The sequence below is a fragment of the Apis mellifera genome, linkage group LG6, assembly GCF_003254395.2.
Source record: "Apis mellifera strain DH4 linkage group LG6, Amel_HAv3.1, whole genome shotgun sequence".
Lineage (NCBI taxonomy): Eukaryota > Metazoa > Arthropoda > Insecta > Hymenoptera > Apidae > Apis > Apis mellifera.
The window spans coordinates 14,268,669-14,295,104 of record NC_037643.1 but is presented as its reverse complement, the minus strand read 5'-3'; the positions used below and the strand labels follow the sequence as shown (position 1 = coordinate 14,295,104).

General features: G+C 34.3%; 2 protein-coding genes across 11 annotated transcripts in view; one reads left to right on the top strand and one right to left on the bottom strand.

The window, feature by feature from the left end:
* LOC408874 overlaps positions 1 to 20,267 on the bottom strand; it is a 229,536-nt gene extending 209,269 nt beyond the window's left edge. For 5 of the 10 annotated variants that reach the window (XR_411856.3, XR_411855.3, XR_411854.3 and 2 more), the window contains exon 1: positions 208 to 801. Coding sequence is in view for 5 of the 10 variants with exons in the window: in XM_006570509.3 (XP_006570572.2) it covers positions 208 to 395 (188 nt within the window). In the remaining 5 variants the exon portion in view is untranslated. Of the gene's footprint in view, positions 1 to 207; positions 806 to 18,969; positions 19,114 to 20,062 lie in introns of those variants that run through there. The other 5 variants (XM_006570518.3, XM_006570520.3, XM_006570521.3 and 2 more) reach the window with 5 other exon arrangements.
* Positions 20,268 to 23,213: 2,946 nt separating this feature from the next.
* Positions 23,214 to 25,466, top strand: LOC411145 (nischarin). The gene is made up of 3 exons (XM_394619.7): positions 23,214 to 23,651; positions 24,071 to 24,383; positions 24,469 to 25,466. Exons 1-3 carry the CDS (start codon positions 23,524 to 23,526, stop codon positions 25,432 to 25,434), a joined length of 1,407 nt encoding a protein of 468 aa, XP_394619.1. The 5' UTR covers positions 23,214 to 23,523; the 3' UTR covers positions 25,435 to 25,466.
* The last annotated feature ends 970 nt before the right edge of the window (positions 25,467 to 26,436 follow it).

The window sequence follows — 26,436 nt, the reverse complement described above, 5'->3', positions numbered from 1 at the left end:
TATCTAATCCACTAAATATCATTTCATACAAAATTAGAAACACGGATGAAAAATCTTTTTCTCTAAAAGCCAATAATTTGATCACGTTACGAAGAAACAAATATTCCAACTGTTTCCAAGCCAATTTTCTCGAAAGCCAAATCCCACCCGAGTGATTCGCAATCGTACCAATCCCCCGCATCGGTCGTTAACCGAACATTATCTAACCTTGCAGCTCGAGCCGGCCTAACCGCGTCGTATCGCACGCTAAGCTTTCTACGCTGGTTCCTCGGGCTCCTCACGGCCTCTCTGCCGTCCCTCTGCACCTTGCCGCGGCTGCACCCGAATCTCTGCGAGCTCAGCGGTTGATAAGTGTCCGCGGTGCAATCACGGATGCAGCTGCAGCAATTGGACATCTCGGACGACTCCCTCTCGTCTTATATCCTCCACTGGTATACGGAACTCGAATTCCCTCCTCGAGGACTCCTTCCTCGAACCAAAGGATATCCCTTCTCTTGATCCTCTTCCAGCCACACACACAGAGAGAGAGAGGAAAACAATCGTGGACTCGCGGTTCACCGAGTGGACATCTTTCATCGAACGATTCCGTATTCCGAGAGATTGCAACAGAGGAGGAGGGGGGAGGGGAGGGGGTTCCGGGTTCCTTGACACGTCCTCGAGACCGGATTCTTGAGTGGCCGGTGCGCTCGAATGGAATTTCGAGGAACGGTTCTTTCTATCTTCGTGGTTCCCTCGAAACGCGAATGGCCTTTTTTTTTTCGTTCGTTCGGCTTTCGTGAGTAATCGTGATTCTTCTTAGATGCGGCAACACGACGGCCAACTCTTGTCAACTAACGCTCTTCCGTTAATCTCGAAATTTTTCGTTAATATTTTTTTTCGTTACATCGTTTTGAAAATAATTGTGATTTTTAAACTTCCAGTTTGCCGAGTTTGTGCAACAAATGAACAAACAGTTCGTCACGCTTCGATGAGTTTAATTCGTTTAATTCGATATATAACGAAACAGTTATATCAGAGATCAGAGGCTTTTTTTATTCGAATTCAATGACGACTACTTTTTTTTCTTCATTCGAAACTTCGTTCGAAACAATTTTCTGAAACGTGAAATCGTCTGAAATTTAAACGAAGAGATAATTCGCGTTGTTTTGATGTTAGAACGTTAGCTCGTTCCGTGTAACCTCGAAAATATCGATCGACCGCGGAGCGACAAATTCGCGTGGAAAGGATACGAACGTTAAACGCTTTTGAAATATACACAAACTGTACAAACTTCGTAACGAATGACCGTCTTTGGAGTGAGCGGAATGCGTGCAGACTGTTTGAAACAAGTACATATATATATTCATATAAATCTTCTTAAGAACATCATCTTGGTGTACCAGTCTTCAAAGATGGACTAGCAATTCGAAACTAGTTGAAGTTATCCTTCCATCAACTTTACACACTTCCCTTTGAAAATCTAAAATACCGAGGAATAAGATATTATCCGCATTTTAGTTTATACATCTTTTGTCAAGTCTTTCGAAAAAAAAAAGGAAGATGTATATGCTTCTAAAAATAAAGTGAAAATCTCCTATGAAATCATATACTTCGTGATTCATGAAAATTTAAAATACTTTTAAGATACGAGGAAATAAGGTGTTATTTATAACAAGCTTTTTCAATTTAAAATTTTTGAAAAAAGAAGATGAGTTTGAATAAATAAATTCGATTTATTATTTATATCCTCGTGAGATCCTTTATAAATTTTTTCTTTTTCAAAACTAGTATAAATAAATTTTCTTGAAAATTAATCTTATTAAATAAACTTTTCACGAAATAATTATTTACAACAATATCTCTTCACTTAATCGAGTCGCGAAATTTTATATTTAATATTTAAACTTTTCGAAAAAAAAAAAGTATTCAAATTCCAAATTTTGTCTCTCTTTGACTAGAGATAAAGGAACGAAAAGAATTCAATTGCTTGAAAATCTTCCATTAAATTACGTATTCCATAAACTTTCCATCGACGAATGTAAAATACTTCGCGAAGAATAAGAATCTTATTTACAACAATACTTCTCCACCTACTCGTCCAATTTTCCAATATTCAAATTCTAAATAAGTAAATTTATCGATCTACTATCTCCTTACAAAACCCTATAATTCTTTTTTCGAAAATCTAAATATATTATCGAATCGCGACACCCTTTTCCAACATTCAAATTCTCTGTTTGTGACTAGAAAGCTTTCTATAAAAAGAAAAAAACATGAAATATAAATTTTCACGAATGAAAAATCTTCTATTAAACTTCAACAAACTTTTCTCTCATCGACGACCTATAAAATATTTCACGAAGAAAATAAGAATCTTGCTTGACAGTACTTCTCCACCTACTCAAATTCCAAACGCTTTCTAAACGAGGGACTACTAACTAACACCGGTTTGAAACAACAAACAGATTCGCGTATATCAGGGGAAAATGAGCGGGGAGAGAGGCACGCGTCCGTCCCTTCCCGATGCGATTTCGAGCACGATCGAAATTCAAAGAGGCACGGGGTAATGGAGCGTGGATTGACGAGGCGGGGCGCAGAGGACGCGAAACAATGTCGACGTTGCGGACCGGTTGCGTAGCCGATCCTCCTCGCGTATTTCAGACACGTACTCACTTACATAGGAAACGTCGTTCCAGCCACGAGTTTTTTATTCGTTCTTTATCTTTTCCTCTCTTGCCTTCCACTGCGCCTCCCCACCCCTCCCCTCCCCTTCCCTCGCTCCCCACCCAACGCTCGACGCTGGCCGCCTCCTTTAATAATTGTCCGATGGCTCTCAATATTCGAGCGGCGAAACTCTCGATTCTATCTTCTTCATCGTGCATGTACGACTACTTATACTGATCGCGTATCATTCTTTGGAAAACTTGGAGCATTCGTCGAATTGGAAATCGAGTATACTTAATAAACGAGCGAGTGAAAAATAAAAGATATCCTACTGAGTATTTAAAATGCTGGCTAATATATCCTACTGAAGCGACATCGCTTATGAGAAAGTTGAAACACTGTTACGACCGCTCGGCGAAGATTAAATATTTCTTTGCTCGAAGAGCAAGATAGAAATTGAAATATTTTCATTCGTCCAAGTATTTTATTTGACAAATTGAACGATAAGAATTATCGTACGCTATTATTGATCGAAAATTAATATTTCGCTCCACACTTTTTTTCACAACTCGTGTATATACACACCGACTCGAATCAACCGCGGATCAATTAATCAACGTCCGTACATTCGCGAACAACGCGCGTTCTCATGTAAACTGTCCGCGCTCAGGATTCCACTCTCCGCTCTTAGGAATTTTCACTCCGCTCATTCACGTGTATATTTTTTATATGCACAATTTCGATATCGAAGAGAAGAATAAATTTTTCATTTTTCTTCAAATTTCTTCTTTTCCAATTTCGCACTGGTCAACACTCGATCTTTTTACTTTATCTTTCGAAACACAATTTTTTCCGAAAAAACCGTTGCAAAACCGTTTTCCCCCTTTCCCCTTCTATCCCTTTCTCTTCGGCTCGGGCGAATTCGCCGGAGTGGAGGGGGGAGAAGAGGGGAAAGTCGAAGTTGGAAGGATCAGGACGTAACGCGGGTGAAATCGAGTCGCCGTTTCGAGCTGTTTCGCGGCGGCTGTTTCGAACGATACTGGCGGGCGCAAGTTCGCGCCGAAAGAAGCGCGGCGGACACAAATGGAAGAAGCGTCGCGGCGCGGAGACGAGAAGCGGAGAAGACGCACGTGTTCTTCCCGCGCGTACGTCAGCTGGAGATGTTTGCCCGCGACCAGCCGATCCCTCCGACGTCACGTCCTCGATTTCTTCGCGAGAAATTCCAATCGTGTTCTAATGCAACGCCGAGGGAATAAGAACGGCATTTTCCTCCGGGTAAAAAATTTTTCAACGCATTATTATCCTATTATTCTCTTATTATTTTTGTACGAAGCGGGGTTTTTTCCTAAATGGAAAGAAAAAGTGAGAGCGATAAGTGGCGATAAGTAACGTGGATTATCTCAAATTTGTATCTAAAAATGTGGATAATTACGAATCGATATTTACATTAAGATATGAAATTTTTATGAAAAAATACATGATTTTCAATAAATCGATATAAATTTCTCTTTAAAAATATTTCATATTTGAAAAATATTCGAAGAGTATATATATTCTTATAGAGACGTATAAATTCTACGGCAAGTGCGCAAGAAAGTCTTCGACTCGCTGGCCTTCTCGCGAAGAATCGCGAGAAAGGGACGGAGAAGGTGGAGAAAAGGAGAGAAAACGAGGCGCGACGCGTAACATTGTATTCAAGGTGGAATCGTATAATTCGAATTAATCCCCTTTGCGACCATGTCCCGTAATTAAACCGCCGATATTCCGTGAAACCTCACCTTTTATTTCCCTGGCTCACGTGCCACGGTTTCTCGTGGGTCGAGCTCTGAACTTCTTTTGGTCCGATACGGAATTCTTATTTCCGTTTCGAAGCTGGCTTTGCCGGCAGCTTGGGCAAAGAAGTTGTCGGTTACGTTCTCGGAAACAATTTCTAGCGCGCATGCGCAACAATGGCGCAACTAGCGCGCAAAAGGGCTGATCGCCGTGCCGAACGATCTCGTTTAAAAGAAAAGAAAAAAACGAACGAATCTCAATTCGAGAAATTTGTGGTAATTGGTATCGATAATTAACCGTGCATCGAGTGAATTTAATATAAAATGACGATATATAATTACAAGTATAAATATACAAGTAGTGAATTCCAAGATAAGTGTTACCACTCGGTGTCTATATTCGTTCGAATCCCCACTCTCGTACGCATACGATGTGCAAAAGAATATTTCCTTGCATCAAGTTCAAAGTTGCTCTAAGAAATTATTAAAATTTATTTAAGAAAAAAATAATGCTTATATCCTGTATTATTTCTCCTTTCGTTTCACAATTTTTCGAGTTCTTTTTTTTTTTCTAATTTTAATTTTAATTTTATCAATAAGAAAATCGAAATTTTTACTAACGATCCTTTCTTGTAAACATAAATTTAGGAAATGTAAGGGAAGGCTGGCGCGCAAGAATACGGACTGGATGCGATATATACGTATATAACAAGGCATAGGGTTAAAATACTTTCGGTATCCAGTGTGCATCTGGAGGCGAGGCGAGACGAGTGGCAGGCAGCAGTAGATGAAACGCAAAAGAAGGCAAAGTGGCGTCCGGTTGTTGATCCGGCTGCTCGGCGCACAGAGGCGCGTGTGTCGAGGGGAAACGCGCACTCGCTGATCAACCTTCCTCCCCGCGATCTTATACGTCTACCAGCGCCCATACCTCTCCACTCCGATCATCGTTCACACTGAACGTCTTCCCTGTCCCCGTTTCGCCGCCTCGATCGATATCGCGATACGAATTTAACAAAACGATTCAACAATTTTCACGTCCACGTTCAATTTAAATACAAAAGATTGTTGATTGAATGATAAAAATTTTTAAGAGAAATAATATAGGTATTATTATTGTAATTTTTAATTTCGTTCTTGAGAATTAGAATACGTTTCTAATAAAAATTTCTAAGAAATAATATATGTTTCTCTTTACATATCTAACGTGTAAGTCTTTAATTTACTATTCTCCCACGAATATATACTTATTGAAAAATGATCCTGAAGATAATAATTTGTAAAGATAAAATAAATACCCTTTCTTTTCTGTCGACAAATAATATAAACTTCGTATTAAATATCGTATTAAATATTTGTATAATAATAATATAATATAAACTTCGTATTAAATGAATCGAATGGGAAAAAAAGAAGCTTTAAGCGAATTATATAAAAAGTGTCAAATCGTATAGGGGAAAAAAAAAATCCCTGGCAGCAAAATTTCAATACTTTCGGAAAATTGAAAAAGAATCATCGAGTCGTGGTATAATCACGACAAATTCGATACGAAAATTGATCGATAATCGGCGACAGTTTAACCGCAATTCTCCATTATCCATTTCCCCTTTGTGCCTCAACGAGGGTATCCCGTTTTATAGTTGCAGTTTCATTTACGAGTTCCGGAACCCGATGCAATTTCCACAATGAATTCGCTGCTCGACAAACGAGCCATGGAAAGGGAAAGAGAGAGAGAGAGAGAGAGATCCATATTGCACGCAACTTCGAAACAGATGGAAGAGAAGAGAGTCGGAAAAAAGGCGAAATTTCAAGAGAGAGAGAGAGAGAGAGAGAATCGTTCGTTGCCGTGATATTCGTCCCTCGAGTCGATCGATATTTGCAGGAATCGGTCAAATATTGGCCGGCCGGATTCAAAAACACGCGAGTGGCGAGAGATTTGGTTTTGGATCGGGCCACCGTTTTCGAGACGTACGTATGCTCGAGTGGCTTTGTCGAAAGGTGTTAAAATTAGTTTTCGCATCAGGGAATGGCGATTTTACCGACCGAGAGTGGTGGATAGTGGTGGGATGAAATCAGGGGCCGAAATTAACCCGGCCCGATCTTCTTACCGATCGAGTGGCCCGATCTGGGCGCTTGCCAGTCCGGCTAATTAGGAGGGAACGCGTTTGATCCCCTCCTCCACCTCCCGCCGCGTTTATCTCCGCGTGGCTGTTAAACACTTTCGCGCGCTCGAACTGACGCGCGCGCGCGCTTTTCCTTTTCTTAATTAATAAAAAAAAGGACGATAACGATGATACTTGAGTTTCAAGAGGAGAATTTATTTCTTCTTCGACTGTTTGTCGAAGTTTTAGTAGATTCGTTAAAATTATCGGTCGGTAAAAATTAGGAAGATTTGTCCGATCTTCTCCTCTTCAACCGTTTATTTTATTATTATTAATTAAAAATTAATTAATAATTGAGAAGAAGTGGTTATTACGAGAGAGAGCTTTGGAAGAAAGAATTTGAACCGCGAGAGATTCTCGGTTTATATATTATTTAATTGCGGAGAGTATTATTAGAAGTTAGGTCGAAAACCTAACTGTTCTCATAAATGTTGTAAAATTGAGATTGAGATCGAATAATTCAAATTAAATTTTGAATAACCGGTTAAATCGTGATAAATTTCGCCACGTGTAAATTTTCAACTTCCCCTGGTTATCACGTTTGTTAATAAAGTGAAGCCAGTTTAGAATAGAACATGAAGAAAATTAAAAACGAAACGAAAAATTCATCCAAAAAAATTTACTCGATCCGTTCGAAAACTTCGAGAACTTAAATTCGTTTCTACAAATGTAAAAAAAAAATCAATCATAATACAACGGTTTATAATTACAAGGAAAATTACAAATTTTCCAATTAAAACGTCGCAACGAAGATCTTCACACAATCCACGAAATCTCAATCAAAGCAAAAAAAAAAAACAAAACAAAAAAACAATTAAAACTACTTCGTCGTCTCAAGAATCCCCTCTTTACCTGTTTAGAAAAGAACCACCTCTCTAAAAAAACACTTTTACTCTTTCCAATTTTCCAAGAATAAAATCTACGCTTAACAAATCTTCGAAAAATAAAATCCAACGATTCTCGTCTTGATCTAATCTATCACGATTATCCACTAACATTATTCTCCAATTATCTCTAATGTCTGCAGGAATATCAGGAATATCGTTTCAACCGTCACAAAATATTTCCCATCACTTGTTGGACAAGTTTTCAACGATCGTGGAAAAACGAATTATAGCGGACACACACACACACACACACACACACACACACACACACACACACACACACACACACACACACCACACACACACACACACACACACACACACACACACACACACACACACACACACACACACACACACACACACACACACACACACACACACACACACACACACACCACACACACACACACACACACACACACACACACAGAGAGAGAGAGAGAGAGAGAGAGAGAGAGAGAGGAGAGAGAGAGAGAGAGAGAGAGAGAGAGAGAGAGAGAGAGAGAGAGAGAGAGAGAGAGAGGCTGGAAATCCCCGCGCGCAAGGTGCACTCGCAGGGAGAGAAGAGACACGTGCTCGCCAGAAGCGGCGCGATCTCACGCCTCGATGATCCGGATACCTCTTTTTGTTCTCGTCGGTGGGGGATAAAACTTTGAAAATTTCTTCTTCTTCTTCACGTGTTTCTTAATGGCGAAAATATACGCGCGAATCGACATCCCGCTTCTTATTGTTATTTTTATTGTTGTTATTGGTCTTCGATCTCTTCTTGATTTCTTGATTTCAACGAAAGAAGAAAGAAAGAAAGAAATTTGTATATATATACTATCTTCTTATATCTCTTGTTTCGTATTTTCCATTTAGAAAATTAAGATTGGGATTGTAAGAAGGATTGTAAGAAGATTAGTTTAAAGTACTACGAGTAGAGATATAATATCTTTTTTTTTTTTATGAAAGATAAAAGAGCGTAATAATAATTCACAATAAAAACACGTTTGAAATTATTCGATTTCAATCCGATTGAAATTAAATTATTATCGTACCAATGCAAGAAATATCGATGTTACGCCATATATTTTTCCATTTCCAAACTTCGTGTTGAGTTTCTAAACAATTCTATGTAAAAAAAAAAAAATTTTGATTCTCGCGTTTAGAAAATAAATCGGCAGAAATCTGTGTCGACTCCGACGAATAACGTTGATATCGCAGGCTGTGTTATTTATTTAATCGAAAATATAAATTTCGTAATCATAAAAGCAAATAGCTTATCAAAGAATTCCAATTCTAAAATAAACGCAATTAAGATATCACGTTATTCCATAATCGAGCGAAAAGTGGTTTCACGATGATGCGAGACAACCTGACTCACTTCTCTCTTACATCTTACATTCACAAGTTTGGTCGAAGTTCGAATCAGGTTGAATATCGCGCGGCGATGGATCGACTTCCGGTTCTCGAGAAGGGGGTTAAACCTTGCCGCTGGAACCCGCCAAGAGGGAACGGAACGAAAACGAGGAGCGTGGCGCACGAAACCACTCTACGATCGATTTTTCTCTAGTGGATCGTCGAACGTGCCTGCCCGCCATCCTTCTTACTGGACGAGCAATTTTTTCCTTTCTCTCTCCCTCTCTCTCTCTCTTTTTCTCTCTCAGAGACCGAGTCTCGAGACCGTGAAAGATCTTTCACTTCCTGCCAGCTTCCAGTTACACGCTCGATTAACGTGGCACGTGGAACGACTTTAAGTCGAGGATAACAGTGGAACAATTACACGGGGGAAGATTTGAGAAAAGAATAACGCACGGACACGGAATCGTGAGATGATTGAAAATCGAGAATCTTATTATTAGTATATCTAAAAAAAAAGAAATTTAATTTTTGTAAATCAAGGAATAAATGTTATCTGCTTTGGTAGATTTCGAATTGGTTTGTATGATAAGGATGCATCCCTTGCGAAATTAGTGAGAAAAAGTTTAAGAAATTAAGCCAATTAAGTTGATTAAGAAGAGAATTTTAAGGAAGAAGAATTTTAAAAATGAATTATTTAAAAAAAATCTAATTTAATAACTGTGTAGATTTTTATTTTTAAAATAAAATATTTTATTTTAATATTTAATAATTTTTTAAAATATTTTAAAATAGAGATTTTGTGAAACAATAAGAATTTACATCTCTTGCAGAAAACGAAATTTTCGAAAAGCGCGTGAGATGAATTTAACCGTTGAACCGAGTTCAAATAATCTCCACTCTTTCACTCTTTCATTTTTCAGTGCATATACGAATCAACGCACGTCTTGCAAATGTAAAAAATGCGAATTCGTATTCTTATTCGGGAACAGGTGCGCGAGAGAAGAGGCAAATCAAAAAAGATTCTGAGAAAAAAAAAAAAAATTAAAGTTTCGAAGATTAAGGTTCGAGAGAGTTTCAGAGGCTCACTCATATATACGACTGTACGCGTCGAGGAATTCTCGTTTATGGCATCGGCACGCGCATCGATATCGTAATTTTTACGTCAGAACCTTCTCATGCAATAACAAAGTTTACTTGCTCCCTCGAAGGAACAATACCATTATTCAAACTGTCTTTCCAAAGTTTGGAAAAGCGTATCGTATCTTTTTCGGTTGGTTGGATATAAAGTGGCTTGAAGATACGAGAGAAAGAAAAAAAGGAGAGAGAGAGAGAGAGAGAGGAGGGAGGGAGAATTCGACCGTGAAATCGAGAAAGATATCAATTTTTGATATCGTGAAATATCAGCTTGCAATGTGAATTCCATGTTACATGGAACAAAAGTGAAATCTGGAAAATATGTCGATACGAATAATAATAATAATAAATTTAAATTTTCTATAATACTCGACAAGCTTTTCAAACTTCACATATTTTTTTTTTTTTTTATTTTAATCACTAGTCGCCGAAAACCAATTAATTAATACGCGAGATCATAAAAAGAGTTTTACTCGTGTTAACAAGGATTATTTTTTGAAAAATATTTCTCTCGGTAATTCGAGATAACCTTCTTTCAGGTAACGCGAAGAAGATTACACCTTGTTCGCCTTTCACTCTTTTGCCGATAAAATGACGCTCAGATTCTTACAGGCAATCCGAAGAACAAATAGGGAAAAGAGAAGCAAGTATCTTGGACAAACGAAACTTTCTTTTTTTAACGAAATATAAAGGCAACAGAGAGAAATTAAATGAATTTTATTTTACTAATATCTATATACTTTCGTATGAAAGCAACAAATATTATTCGTACGAGTGGAATTGGATATATAAATTTTATCATAGATCTTTTATTTTATTCCAGATTCAATCTCTATTCTTGTATCCGTAAAAACATTTTAACAAACCGAAGACAGCGGCGAATATCATGCAACGGAATAAAAGAATATAAATATTACGTTTCTGCAAATTTTTGCAACGTGGTCGAAAACGAAATAGAGCGGATAAAAGTCTACGATGGTTGGAGAGGCGTGAAAGCGAAACGAAGGTAAGAAAAGGTTTTCGAACAAATGGACACGCCGATATATTCAATAAGCGAGATTCTGACCGCGCTCAAAAAAAGCAACGTACCCGTAATTCAAGCCTGGCGAGCAATATCGAAGATCTACCGAGGTGCACCGCGACAACCTGCTTTCGTATTTCACGCGAAACAGGTGGATATTGCCGCCAATGTATCACTAGACCCCGAGTCTACCGAGGACCGACATTGCATCCGCAAATATTCGATCGTTCGTTATTTATTTTATCCGCATTTGCTCTACCCTCGACAAATACAGTGTATAAACAAGACGTGCACAGACGTAGCGAATTAACATTTGAGGGAATCTCTATAGACGATTCTACGTAGGTTGTGGTTTGCTGGGAAAATAGTTTCGTTTCTTCACACGAGTGTCGCTAATCGAACGTTTATCTAGCCAACTTCATTCTAAACCGTGTTGTTATTATATATTTCGAGAGTTGGCATTTCTTGGTTTATACGTAAGAAAAATTCACTCGATTCTGTGCGTTTTTCGTGTTCTTCGTGCAATATGTAACAAAGATGCAAGACGAAAAGAAGTATTTTCGATATATTTTGTTTTTTTATCGCCGAAAAGATAAGAATAGTGTTCAGGCAAGGAAAAAGTTGTGCAAAGTCTATGAAAAAAGTGTATTAACGGTATCTCAGTGTGAAAATTGGTTTTGAAAATTTCGTTTCGACAATTTCGACGTTGAAGATGCGCCATGTGTTCTGGAAGACCAGTTTGAAGCCGATGAGGACAAAATGAAAGCATCGATCGAAGCAAACCGACATATAACCAATAATAACAATTCGAGAAATTGCTATTGAATTTGAGTGTAGAAAGCAAATCAGTTTAGAAACCAAGAATGTAATTCATTTGAATACGATTGAAAACGTAGTCGATAAAATCATTGTTAATGGCTGAAATTGAAATAATTGAATGTATAAAGAAATTTTTGTAGGTTATGTTAAATTATTTTCGTGTGAATGTGATTTATACTTGATTGGCCGACGAACCCTTCACCATCAACGATTAAGAGGCAACGATAATTTCTATTCGATAGCTATTTTTCTATAAATCAGCGTTTGTCAGCGTTTTTCACCGAAATAGGCCGATGTTTAGCTTCGACGGCAATATTTTAAGAAAGTAGCACGTAGTAAAGGTGTGCATCGATAACACGGGCAAGAGATAAAGGGGATAAAATGTCTTTCGTTTTAAAATTTATTCAATGAATATTACACAATTCTACTAATGAAAAATAAAATATTAAATACACATACCATTCATAAAAAAAAAAAGAAAAATATAATCGTTCCATTCATTTATAACGAAAAACCAAAACTCCTCAAAAAAATCCTCAAAATCCCCTCCTTTTTCCATTCGCCAACAACGCGAAAACGTTCGAGAACTATTAAAAATTCTCCCGATGTGGAATCGAGCAGTGCCTCCTCCATGTTTATCGCTCTCGACATCCTCGAGAGCCTTCTTAATATCCGTGCGGGACGGCGGACAGGGGAGGGGGGAGGCGCAATAATTGTTTGTCCTCGCTCTCTTCCGCCCTCTTTTCCCTTCGCCCTTGTTTCGCGCGGAGGAATAATTTCGCTCGCGTAATTTCCCTGTGACGAGCCGTGAAACTTTCCGCGAAAGGGGAACCCTCGACTTGGTTATCTTATAAATCTTGGCCGTATTTTCTTTGAGACCAAGTAAGCTCTTCTCTCTTCCCCCTCCTTTAAAATTGCAGGGACGAAAGGTAAGGGAAATCGACTCGAATGGGAAGACAGAGAATATTGGAACATATATGATACGGAAATTGAAAATTAAAGCGGTGTGGCGGTGAATTAAAAAATATTCCTCTTACGTAATCGGATGAAAATTATATACAATGTAAATGAAAAATAGGCGAGAAATTTAACTATTAATGAAATAAGAACGATATTAATCTCCGATAGTTCGACTAAGTATTTTATTCTCGTGGAATTGGATACAGAAAATTGGATCAAAAATTCATAGAACATTAATTAATCTAAATATCGCGTCAAGGGATAGGATAAAGACAAAATTATATAGAAAATTCCTTGACAGGAGAGAAAAAGTTGAAGCGCAAAGATAAAAAGAAAGAAAGAAAAGATATTCAAACAACGAATAATAATATGAAAAGGTCGAAAATAATTTTCAATTATTCCCCTTCTAAACGAAATAAAAGAGGAGAGGTCTCAAAGAAGAGGGAAATTTGTCGAGGGGAAGAAGTTGGAGGATAAAGGAAAAGAATAGAGGAAGAAAAAGGGGAAAGGATATAATAGAGGGTACTTTGCGGCGAGCATCAGCGAGGAATAACCCCGACTTCCGTTAACAGTGTATTTCCCATTCCTCCTCCTCCTCCTCCGCGCTTTTACAGCCGGCTTTTCCGCCGCTTGTCACGCGTACAATTTAACGGGGAAGGCACGTCGCAATACTGTTAACAAAGACAAAGGACGAGACTCCACGTAACCATGAAAACGAGACGGTTCCTTGTTTCCTTCCTTTTTTTTTTTTTTTCCTTCCATTTTCCAAGATGCTCTCGATCGGTCCACGCAAGGATGCTGGTACGTGACTCGATATATAATTCTCCTCGAAAATGTCTTCCCAATTTCTGCCGGATAAATGATTCAAACTACAGGAATGGATATCGTGAAGGTTCTCAAGAATTTTATTTTTTTTTTTTTTTTTTTTTTTTAAATTTCGATGATACTTTCTGTTTTACCAACGTCTTAAATAATATTTGTAGTCGAGAATTAGCACAGTATTTATCGTTTGAGAATTTTTTTAAAAATAAAGAGAGGGCGTTCTTGTCGCAGAGAGACGCTTTTCAAGATGGAGGGCGAAGTTTTATCTTCTTAGAAAAATACTTTACCGGAATTCAAGAAATTTTTTAAACAAAACCAATAAAATTAATCGACAAAAATTACGAATACAGATACAAATATAAATTCGATCTTAATTATAGTTTGTATTTTGAACATAAATTGAAGTGAATTTTATACATTCGATTTTTCTTCACTCTTACTAGAAAATGTAAGAAGATGTCGCCATCCTCGCACAGTTTTTTCCGTCAATTTCGTCGAGGAGATAAAATTGAAAAGATGAAGAATCGTTTCGCCGTTAAAATCGAGAAGAAACCGGACTGGACGGTTCGGAATGAGTGCACTTGTGAAAGTGATCGCATCTGCAGCGATTGCGAAACCAGGTTTCTTTACCGAGCGCGTCGAAGACGTAATATTTCGCGACTCTCTCTCTCTCTCTCTCTCTCTCTCTCTCTCTCTCTCTCTCTCTCTCTCTCTCTCTCTCTCTCTAACGATCGAATAACAATTGTCGCGTTTCCAGAATTGCAGAAAAGAACTGCACAACTGTTGAACATCGAAATAGATTATTTATTATAAAATTCGATTTTATAAATCGAATCATACGAATTTTTTTAAATTTCAAAAATCAATTTTTTTTACAATCTCAATCGAGTAATTCGTGGAGAATCATAGAAATATTTATTCGTCGTGTATCTTACTGAAAAAAAAAAAAGAAAAGGATAAATAGAAATGGTTTGCTTATTAATCGGGAGAGGATATTATAATTTCGATTCAATTTTCAAAAGTTCATTTATCAAGGGAAAAGCTTCGTATTCCTCGTCGAAATTCAATCTTACTTAAACCAATATTACTTATAGTAACGGATCGTGCGGTTTAACTTCTACATCCACGATCTTGGAACGATTTCAATCCAAAGCCTCTTGCAAGCCTAGGATATCCGCGGATTCGCGGCCAGTAACTTGCGGAAAACCTCTTCCATTATTATTATCACCAACCGTGAATTCCTGAAATTATTATTTTTTTTTTAATTATTTAATATTAATTATTTATTTTAATTATTTCGTAAAATAGAAATCGAGACAAATTTTTATATTATAAAAATTATCGAATTAATTAACACTTTAATATTCAATTAAATACACTTTCCATTATATACGATAAGATTTTAAAATATTTTACTTTTTGAATAATCGACGAGATAGAGTTCTTTTTTTTTTTTTTTTTACATCGAAGTAAAAAATTCATCCACGTATTCTATTTATCCTATCCCGCAGAAAAGAAAAGAGAAGAAAAAAAAAAAGGAATGCATTTTCGAGTGCTTTCAACGAAACCGATGGAATAAAAAAAAAAGAGTCGGTTAATTCGGTTAATTGGCGGAAGGGAATCGAACATCCAATTTAGCGAGTGGTGGGGATCGATAACGGCACGGTGCGGAAAAATGTTGAAACAGAAACGTATGCACGGGAAAAGAGTTGGTCGATATTCATCGTGGCAACACCTGCGCCACCACTCGCCGTCACCAGAGAGACCCCGCCGGCCTCTGACGGATCCCATTTCCCGCAACTTCCAACCTTCCCATCAATCCCGATATATATATATAGATATATATCTCCGTGGATCCTTTTGTTCCCCCAAGATTCTCCGAGAAAAATCTCCGCCGTGAAAATGACAAATTTTATTATGCCGTGGATCCCTCACGGAAATTCTTTCGATTCTTTATTCTCTCTTTGCTACTTTTGCTCGAGTATATATATATATATATATATATTTCGAGAAAGTTTCTCGCGATATTATTTCTCGCAAATTTCGGAATTTAAGTTTTCAAGTCGAGCCTTCCGGAAGATTTAACCGAATCGGGGATAAACTTTGCTCAAACTTCTCTATTCTCGTTTAAATTTGGTTAAATTTAAAAAAAAAAAAAATTCACGATGCAATGAGAGGTTAGGATTTCGAGCGAAAGATTTAACCGAATTGGGGATAAACTTTGCTCAAACTTCTCTATTCTCGTTTAAATTTGGTTAAATTTAAAAAAAAAAAAAAATTCACAATGCGATGAGAGGTTAGGATCTCGAGCGAAAGATTCGTGTCAAAAAGTCGATTTCGAATTGTTGCGACGTTTATTCTTCACTGATTATCGTAAATATTATTTTACGAATTTATAATATTCACTCGTTTGTTTAAATCATTTACATAAGAGAAATAATAATTTTTGTAAATTTTCGTATTAAAATCACACTATTCACTTATTAAAAAAAAATTTATACGTAAATATTATAATTGATCTTCTTAAAGAAACAAAATTTATTAACCGATCCGAAAATATTTTTCTCCGAAGGAAGATGAATTTTCTCGATTATCCAATCTACGTAACGGAACAGAAAATTAGCTGCGACCCGCCCATCTTAAGATTTTCATGCGCAGATATACACGGGCCGATATCCGAAGGAAGTTGGAAAACGGATGGAAAGAGGAATCTCGTTTATGCGAGATCAAAGCGAAACAAGAACGGTGAATCGTTTGGCTGGAAACGCGCTGAATTTGCAGAGGCAAATTGTAGTATTCGTATATTGTCAATGATGCACCCTCGATCTCGGGAGAAAGAGATCGAGAGGAAGAAAGGATATCCCGAGACGAACTATGCGCGCGAATCGTGGGAATCGTTCGGCTTTTTCGAACCGAGGGAAAGTTGACGAGGAGAAAATAGAGGATGAAGATTGGCAAGTGGGTCAAGTTGGATTGGAAGAAGAATGATGATGGGAAGGATTTGCGCGATGTCAAACGATATAAAGAAAATAATTTGACTCGTATTATATACGAGAATGGTTTATCGTTTCAACTTATGATCGAACTTTTTTCACGACAAATTGAAAAATTGGAAAAAAAAGTTTCAACGAACAAAAATTTACTTACGTGTATATTCATATGACTGCATATTCGATGTCGATATTACGGTTATAATTGTTCGGTTCGCGTACGTGTAACGTGTCTCTTCGAGGCCAAATGAGAATTTGCATAATCGAGAATCAAGTGCTCAATCTCCATATGCATGCATAATTCGAGTCGATCAATCTCCTGGAAAACGCGTTTCACGCAAATTCGACAAATTTAGATTGCCGTTACTTCATTCATGATTCGAATCTCTCCGCCAGCCAACAATGTTTCTACTCGTCGACAAAACTGTTAAACTTTTTTCGTTCTCTCCTCGAAAAGAACAACGCGAAAAACACCACTTACAATCCAAAAGAAACAAAACGATCAACGATAATAGAAAAATCGTAGCACACCGTGAAATACAGCATCGTAAAAATCATGATACGAACATAACCTCTAAATCTTCTTCGGAAAGAAACGCGTCTGGCAAATCTCGCAAGGAAAAATTCTCTCGTTCTCGTTCCTCCTCGTGGTCGTGGCCGACTCCTCGTCAATCCCAATTTTAAATCTCGTCTGTCTTGTCCCTTCGTGTCTCACGCGTAATCGCGTTCCAGAGAGCCGCGTGGCTCGCCTCTAATTTGCGTTGCAACACTTTACCGGCGTAGAAAAATTGGCGCGGCGCGCTGTCAACGCTTGTTACCGACTCAGTGCGGCCGGCCGCGAAAGGCGATTATGTGGCACGGCATCGATGCGGACATTGCACGTCGATAAGGATACACACTCGTTGAAACACCACCAACTCTCCCGGCTGATTGTACGCAACAAGCTGCCCCGTTTAAACTGCTGCTCGCCGATTTCACCGATACAATCGGATACGGCTTCGATCCGGCTTGATCCGATCGGTCCAATATATTAATTTCGTTTTTCGAGGGCGGAGAATAGAATAGGGGATAAAGGTTATTGAAATGTGATCGACGTTTTATCAGTCGAGCAGCCAATAATTTGATACAATTTGCGAGGAAGGAAAATCAAAATATTTTTTCAGATAAATTTTTTAAACAAATTGAACGATTTAATTCGTGAAGCATAATATCGAAATATTTTGTAAAATTTTGAAAGAAAAATATGCGACTGACAAAGTTTAGAGCGATGAACTTTATTTATCTACAAAGATTAAAATTTCGTAATTTTTACGAATCTTAATATAAATTTCGAAGGTTTACGAATAAATTCTTCCAAAAACTTGTTACGATAAAAGCAGTTTTATATTTTTTTAATTTCAATTAAAATTATTTATTTGGATTTTCTTTTTCAGGAGAAAAGTCAAATTTTCTCAAAGCGTGTTAATATCGTGAGAATGTTGAAGGAATTATTTTGAAAAAAAAAGAAAGAAACTGTTAAATTATTCTCGAAACATTCAGATGCGACTAACGCGATTCAGCGTCAGCTCAATTAAAGTCTTATTCATCAACTTTTGTTCGCAAGATTACCTTTCCTGCAGTCTTAGTCTTCGCGGAATAATGAAGAGTAAGTGACAAAAAGCGCGATTCTTAGAACTCTGAGAAAAGAGATTCTCTGAACGAAATCTCACGCCAAGGCAAAGAAGAGAAATTTCCATGCGTAAACTGCACCTGCAACGAGCGCATCGGTGGAGAGTTTTGTTTTCTTCACAGTAAGTTGCAAGCTCGTTATGCAATTTTAGTTCTTCTCGACCGGCCGGATGAAAGTAAGAGAAACTCTCTACCTTGCTTTTATCCGTATTCTGATAATTAGACGGATTCATATTTGCACGGAAATATATCTATTTGGATTAAAATTTTTTTTCATTTCATGTTCTGTGTAATAATTTTGCTAGACGTGCTGTTTAATTTTTAAGATCTTTGTCGACGGTTAAAAATTAAATTTGCTCGTGAATGCTATATAATATTCACGTGTGCACTTAAATTGAAAACTTCGCATGCACCTAGAAATTTACATCTAAGTAATGAAATATTTCCCTTCCAGAGATGAAAATTTTTGCACGAAATTCAAGTCAAGTTTAATATTCAATCAAAAATTTAATTCCCTTGCATCAGATAATTATTATGCGTTTAATTAATTTATTCAAATAAAATAGAAAATAGAAACCAATTTTCCCCTCTTAAATCAATTATCTTTTGATAATAATAATAATTAGTAAACAACGGAGAAAAAAAGAAATAATAATTGATGAGAGAACGGAAACTCGATAATCCGAATTGTCCGCAGAATCGAGAGACGACGCAACACATTCCACGGAGAAGAGAGCGGCCACTCACCTTTGGTTGCGGTCTCAGCTTCTGCCTGGACGAACGGCCTCATAGCAGCCACCATTCTCCACGATCATCCTCCTCTTCGTTATCATCCGCTCACACCGTTTTCTACATGTGTGCGCATGCTTAGTCGGATCTACTCGCCCCTACCTAACAATGTTCTGTTGTTACTTTTCAGGTTAATAATACCGTGGTGTAATACGTTTACGTTTATAATTTCTGTCAAACTTTCATTTTCAAATATTCTATTTTTGAAAGAAGTCACGAAACTGGAATATTTATGTACTTCTGAATTATATACTTCTGAATATCATTGAAAATATATTTTTCATTAGTTCTCTTTGAGAAATTGTCTCGATATTTCTTAATTCTATCCACTTTTTTCAGTTTTAGAAATTTATTTTAATTAACTTCACTTTCGTTAACGTTCAAAATTTAATCATATATATCTACGTGTATTTATTATTATGAAATTATTATAAGAAGCATAATTTATGCAATGCATAATAGCATATATCTATATATGAAATCGAATAATTATTTTAAAAATATCTACATTGTTCCTATAATCGATAATCGAATAAAAATTTCCACATCACGGTCGAATGCTAACGATAAGACAAGAATTCGAGAGAACGCCCACTACTGAAATGCCTACCTGCCTGAGAGTCGTTCTCTCGAGGTTATGAGTCACGAGGCCGTCGCACGCTTTGCTAAATATCTCGACATTTTGTCACGCGTTGGTTTCCCCTTAATCACGACACGTTCAACATGTTTTACGTTGTACACGTCTCGTTCCTTTTCTCCAACCAACGAATCGATTTGCACCAATCGACTGGTTGATGTTTATATTACTCTATTTTATGTTGATCGTAAACGCGATATAAATAAGATGTTCAAAAAGAAAAAAAAATTAAGAAATATTACTATATATACTTTCATATTTTTATATAAAAGTCAAAGATAAATTTCATAATTTGATTTTTTTTACTATCATTTAAATGTAACAAAGCTAAGCGTTACTTCTATTCTGAATAAACCTAAAGTACACGTCATCGATATTTAAGACTTTTAGTATATAAGTATACGTTAAACTCACCATAGTTCAAGTCACAATATTTGGATGATATTGCAAGAGTAATGGTCGTCCAAAGATAATCAACGTAATTCACTCGGTATTTTATTTCACTGTATTTCACACGTGCACACGATAAGTTTAAGTTAGATTATGACCCGTTAGATTATTTTAATTCATATAAAGAATGGTTATAGGTTCTTTATGAATTTATCCTTTAAGACTTATTTTCATCGAAATGAATTTAATAGAAATCAAAAATTTTATATCATAACATTAAAGTCAAAATATAAATATAAGGAAAGAATAAATTTTGAATTAATTTACTTTAGAATTACTATATTTATAGTAATTCATATTTAAAATAGTTATTTACAATAATTGAAAAATATTAGGTTATGTGAGTGAAAAATATTGTTGGAATTACAACAGGACTCAAGAGAAATCATTTCCCATGGAGATGCTAATTACAACATGTGAATGTATCAGTTGAAACTTATGGCACGGTATTATGTTTTAATTAATCAATTATGCAAATAATATTACGCGAATAATTATAATAAAATTCGTGATTTATATCCCTAGAAAATTTTCATATATAATGTTTCATTAATAAAGCACAATAATCTTTCAAATTATAAAATTTTTTCATTGATACACAATTTCACAATAAAGAAATTAAATTCTGTGTAGATTCACAATCAAATAACGAAAAGATTCATTTATCACCGCATCCATTTTAAAATTTCACTAATAGCACTTGTATATCATCGTTGACACTATATAAAGATAGAAACAAGAAAATCATTTTCTATCGAAATCATGAAATTACGATACAATCCTTAAAATTTTTTAATCCTCGTACACTCTCATTCATTTTCAAAGAAATCAATCGATACTTCTTTTCGCGTAAAATCATCATTTTCGAAATATTCAATTTACCGATCATGATGCACAGAGAAGAAGTTTCTCAAACTTCACACAAGACATGCGCGCCGTGACAAATTGCCAAAGGCGCCAATCACTGAATAGTTCACTAACAACATAATCCTTGACAATAGTCGACGTTTCAAATCATTGTATATATAAAGTCGTTGAATCGATTCACGATATGCCATGTGCAATTCAGTTGAGAAAAAAAAAGTACTTTTATGGAAAATCACAGTTAAACACGAATCGTTAAACACGAAAAGAATTCTTCGAAATTTTGTAAACGATTTTATTGAAGTCAACTTTTAAAGCAGAACAGCCGCAATGAACCGCACACGATCGTCGTGAAAGCGACACGATACTGGATGAGAACGGGCAACAGGTTCGTTGGGTTGCCCTGAGGAACGTGACGACGATACGAACAGGAGGGGAGGAGGATAGGTACTGGCCAGGTAAGCTAGTGCCGCCATTGCTCCTGACGCAGCATCCACCGATTTGCAGTGGCGTAAATACGCCGATATCCTACTGAAAAGAAAATTCCCTGTCGCTTGGGTTGTTTTACGCGATTTATATCGTTTCGCTTGCCTCTTACTCTATCTTGGTTCTCACAGGTATTCCTTTCAGATCTCTATAAACGTCCTCCGAAGACAATGTGACGCTCATGTGTTTTACGATACATGAAACGTAAACCAGAATAAGATTATAAAAAAAGATCATAAAGTAGAAAAACTTGATATTAAATTTAAAAAAGTTTGCTAGTAACAAAAGATATTCCTTATTTTTAGAATCTAAACTTCAAAGAACTTTTCAAAAAAATATATGAATATTGGAAAATTGGAATTCGATGTTAATGGTTAATAGTTAGTTGTTCGATTTATGGTATTCGAAAATTATAAGACAATAGCTGACGCAGCTATTAAAAATTTTATTTGGTTCTTTTTATTTTGCGTATATTCTAGGATTTTTTTCCTGAATATTGAATATATTATTAAATTATATTATTATTGTAAATATATATATTTAATATTTCTTATTCATATTTTAATCAAATATGACTAAAATATATACATTTAAAATATAAAATATGTATGTTCAAATCAAACTAATTAAATCGATACTTTATAAGTATATAGTTTTAAATTTAAGCTTTTTAATCACTATCTTTTGTTTGTTAAAAGAATATTAAAATGTTTAGTTTATATTTTTTTTATATTTTAATTATCTAATTTATATTGTATTTAATATCATATTGTATATATAATTACAAATAAATATATGAACACAAAATAAAAATGAAAAATTAGAAAAAAAAATTCTACCAAAATATATATTTATTAAACACTAGACACAGACATCGATTACAAATTATATCCACAAAATTTTGATTACGCCATTGCAGCAACAGGTTGTCACCAATGAGAACCATCGTGAATGGGCGCGTTCATCCATTTGATAGCAATACGACCTGCCACTATAAAGGAACAAGACTATCTTTTAAATCTAAATAAGAATTTTTATAAATTTTATTATGAACTAATATATTATATAATAAACATATGCAAAATTAATTAGTAATTAAATATACATATAAATATTTAATTTTTTATTTATAAATTAATGTAATAATTAATAATTATATATATATATAATTTCTTTATTTTAAATTTAATTTTACTTTATAGAAATATAACAAATTGAAAATAAAAAAATATATTGCTTTAGAAGCGATAATGAAAGTGAATATTTAATCTCTGTTATCAGTAATTTGTTTATTAATAATATTATGAATCATGAAACACATTCAACAGCGATTAATTTGATATAAAACAAGGTCAATTTATATGTTACTCATTTTATTGCAAATTATATTTATATATATATTTTTTTAATAATTTTTTGACAATTTAATATCTATAATATAAGCTAATATATATATATATATATATATATATATATATACATTGACGTAATATATTTAAAAAATATAAAAAGAAATCCTAATATAATCAATAAAATTATAATATAATAATAAAATAATAAAAAACTAATATAATAATAAAATAATAATAAAAATTTTAAATTATACGAGTAAAAATTTTAACTTATATTTATCTATACTAATATTAATACTATAAAAATTATAAATAATATAACAATGATACAACTAAAAAAAATATTTAATAATAACGAATCTGAGCACCTCTGTTATAAAGAATAGCGGAGCGTACAATCTGTCTCGGGTCAGTACTTTTCTTAATTCGAGCGCGAGGTGGTAGCACGGTGTAAGTTTTTCTGCCAAGTATACTACACATTAAACATGAACATTCATATACTAACATTTTATTTCATTCTGAGTAAAGGAACACTAAAAAAAGCAACGCGGTAGGTTTGAGAAGAGTACACAATGCACCAAATGGATAAGAGACATCCCTCCCTCTGATATAAAACAGTTGATATTGACAGCTCTCGTCTTGATCCGGGATAACCTCTTGGTCCAATCGACTACCAATTCTTGTCACGTCTATACTCGACGATTGCCAAAACATTTTGAAAGAATGGCATGTCTTTTGTTGAATCAGGAAAATGTGCACATTAAAATTCCATCAGCTGACACTGTCGAAGGTATTACTTATTATTGCATCGAGGTTAGGATTGCTTCAATCAAATGGACTGTGAAGCACAGGTAAATTTCTGATTCATCGTGAACAACTTTTTATTTTTTATTTCTTATCTTGATAAATCTTTTAATATCTATTTATTCCTCATTTATTCAATATTTTTGGTTATAAAATTATTTGGTTATATTATTTGATACACCTTTCTGATATTTTTATTTTATATATTAAATTATGCATATTTTAAAAAATGAATGTGATCAATTATTTTTATATTGTTCAAAATTTATTGCTAAAAAAAAAAATATTAAATATATACTATATTAACTTATATTTATATTTCTTTCTTTAAATGAATCTTTAATAATTGCTTTATCATAAAGTTTTTTTCATATATTATTTTCATATATTGAAAAATTATGAAATTATATCATAAATCCATTTGAAATAAAAAATAAATTTGATATATTTATATTTGTATTTTTAGATACAATGATTTTGCTGAACTTCACGATAAACTTGTCTTAGAGAATTATGTTAAGAAAGATATATTGCCACCAAAGAAGCTTATTGGAAATAAATGTGAAGCTTTTGTAGAAAAGCGTAGATTAAGCTTAGAAATTTATTTAAATGAAGTATACAACTATTTGAAAAAAGCAATGCCTAGAGAATTAGCTGTATTTCTTGATATGCATATATATGATATATTTTTCCTACTACAGAGTATGGCTTTAGAATTTTTTATAGAAGGAAATAGTTTATTACAGAAGTCCAAGAGTCACAAATTTAATCCAGTTCAGGTGATTATATATTTAAATTATTCATACATTTTTGTAATAGTATCTATTTTATACGTACAGATGAGATATAATTATTTTTTTGCAGCTATATGCAATCAGTGAGAGATTAAAACAACCTTGTCCACCAATCGAAGTGGTTGATAAAAAATATGATTTCAGTCATGTCTTGGACTTTAATTCTCATTTAACTGGTCTGATCATTGAAGGAAGTTCAGAACCTTATAGAACCAGCAATATTTATTCATCAGCATTGTCCATTGAATTAACAAGTTTCAAGAACATAGAGAATCTAACCATTAATCAATATCCAATGGACAAGATATATCATATGGGCAATCTTCGAGATACAGTGAAATATTTAAAAGTGAACAATACAAAGCTTAGAAATATCGTTGAATTAGCAATGTGCGAAGAAGTACATAAAACAATTGAAAACGCGAACGATTCCCATATTTGGTTTAAAGTCACTCATCTAGATCTTAGTGATAATCGAATAGAAGTTATAGATGAAGCAATTAAATTATTACCACAAATAGAATGTTTAACATTAAATAATAATCTACTCTCTGAAATTTCTAACATCACTTTATTACCGAGATTGTCTCAATTGTATTTAGCATCGAATAATTTCACAACTTTACCCGATGATTTGCATACGAAACTTGGTTATATAGTGTATATCGATTTGTCTCAAAACAAATTAACTTCATTATCGAGTTTCTCAAAATTGTATTCATTAGAAGGTCTAGACGTAAGTTGCAATCGTATCGAAAAGATCGAAGAGGTAAAGAATATTGGTCATTTACCTTGTTTGGAAAATTTAAGATTAACTGGCAATCCAGTGTCAACAATTGTCGATTATAGAGTAAAAGTATTAGAACCGTTTGGAAAAAGAGCGGCAGATATTTGTTTAGATAATGAAAAACCAAATCAAAAGGAATTAGATACTGTTTCTGTTCATCAAGCATTACGCATTGCAAGAGAAGGAAAATCACCTACATTCACAGCTTCAGATGCACCTTTATTTTCTGCAGAGATTCCAAATATATAGAATTGCATAAATTACAATTTCATTTCAAAAGATCTTCTAGACAAAGAAGGAACTTTGATATAAATTTTTATCATTGACTCAAATTTTTTTCTTAAACATAAAAGACCAAGAATTACAAATTTTAAAATATATTTAGATTTTGATGGAAATCTAACTAAAGATATTTTATATTTTTTACTCAAAAGGATATCACTTTTAAAAATTAAATTGAATTAATCTATATGAAATTAATCTAATATGAAAAAGTTCCTTTGTAAATTAAATCAAATTGATATTTAAAATGACAAACATTCAAGATTTGAATCTCAGTTGTAGTTCTTTTTATGATATTTATTATCAGTTTATCATGTCGGTGCTTTTTATTATCTTATTTTAATATTGATGATAATCTAATCAGTATAATGTATACCAAAATAATAACCTATAATTTAAGTCTTAGATTATGAGTCATCTTTATTCGATTTAGATATTAAGAAAATTTTAATAATATATGGGAAAATTAAGAAGAAGATAATAAATCTCTCTTTTTGGGGATAACGTGCCACTTATCTATATAAAAGTAAAATTTATAAGATTCTACTGTGTACATAATTATTTTTAAATTGTATATTGCGTGTTACCGTCATATATTTTTTATACGAAATCAGAAAATGAAATAGAAAGATTAGATTGATCAAAGATGTATATTTATTTATAATTTATATCAAAGAATTTAGTTGATATCTATATATATATATATATAAAAATCGTTGGTGATTCTTAAATTCTATTTATATTCCATGAAATAATTTAATTTGCAATTTAGAAATAAGAATTTGTTTTAAGAATTATTGCTTTTTAAATAATTCATTATTATAGATAAAATTTATTTATTATTTAATAAAATTTATATATAAATTATTTAAATTAAAACGCTCGTGTATCTTATATATTAGTATATCAGTGCAAATAAAAATGCGCTTGAATCAAAGCAATTATTTTCAAAGTTTTGATTCGATAAAA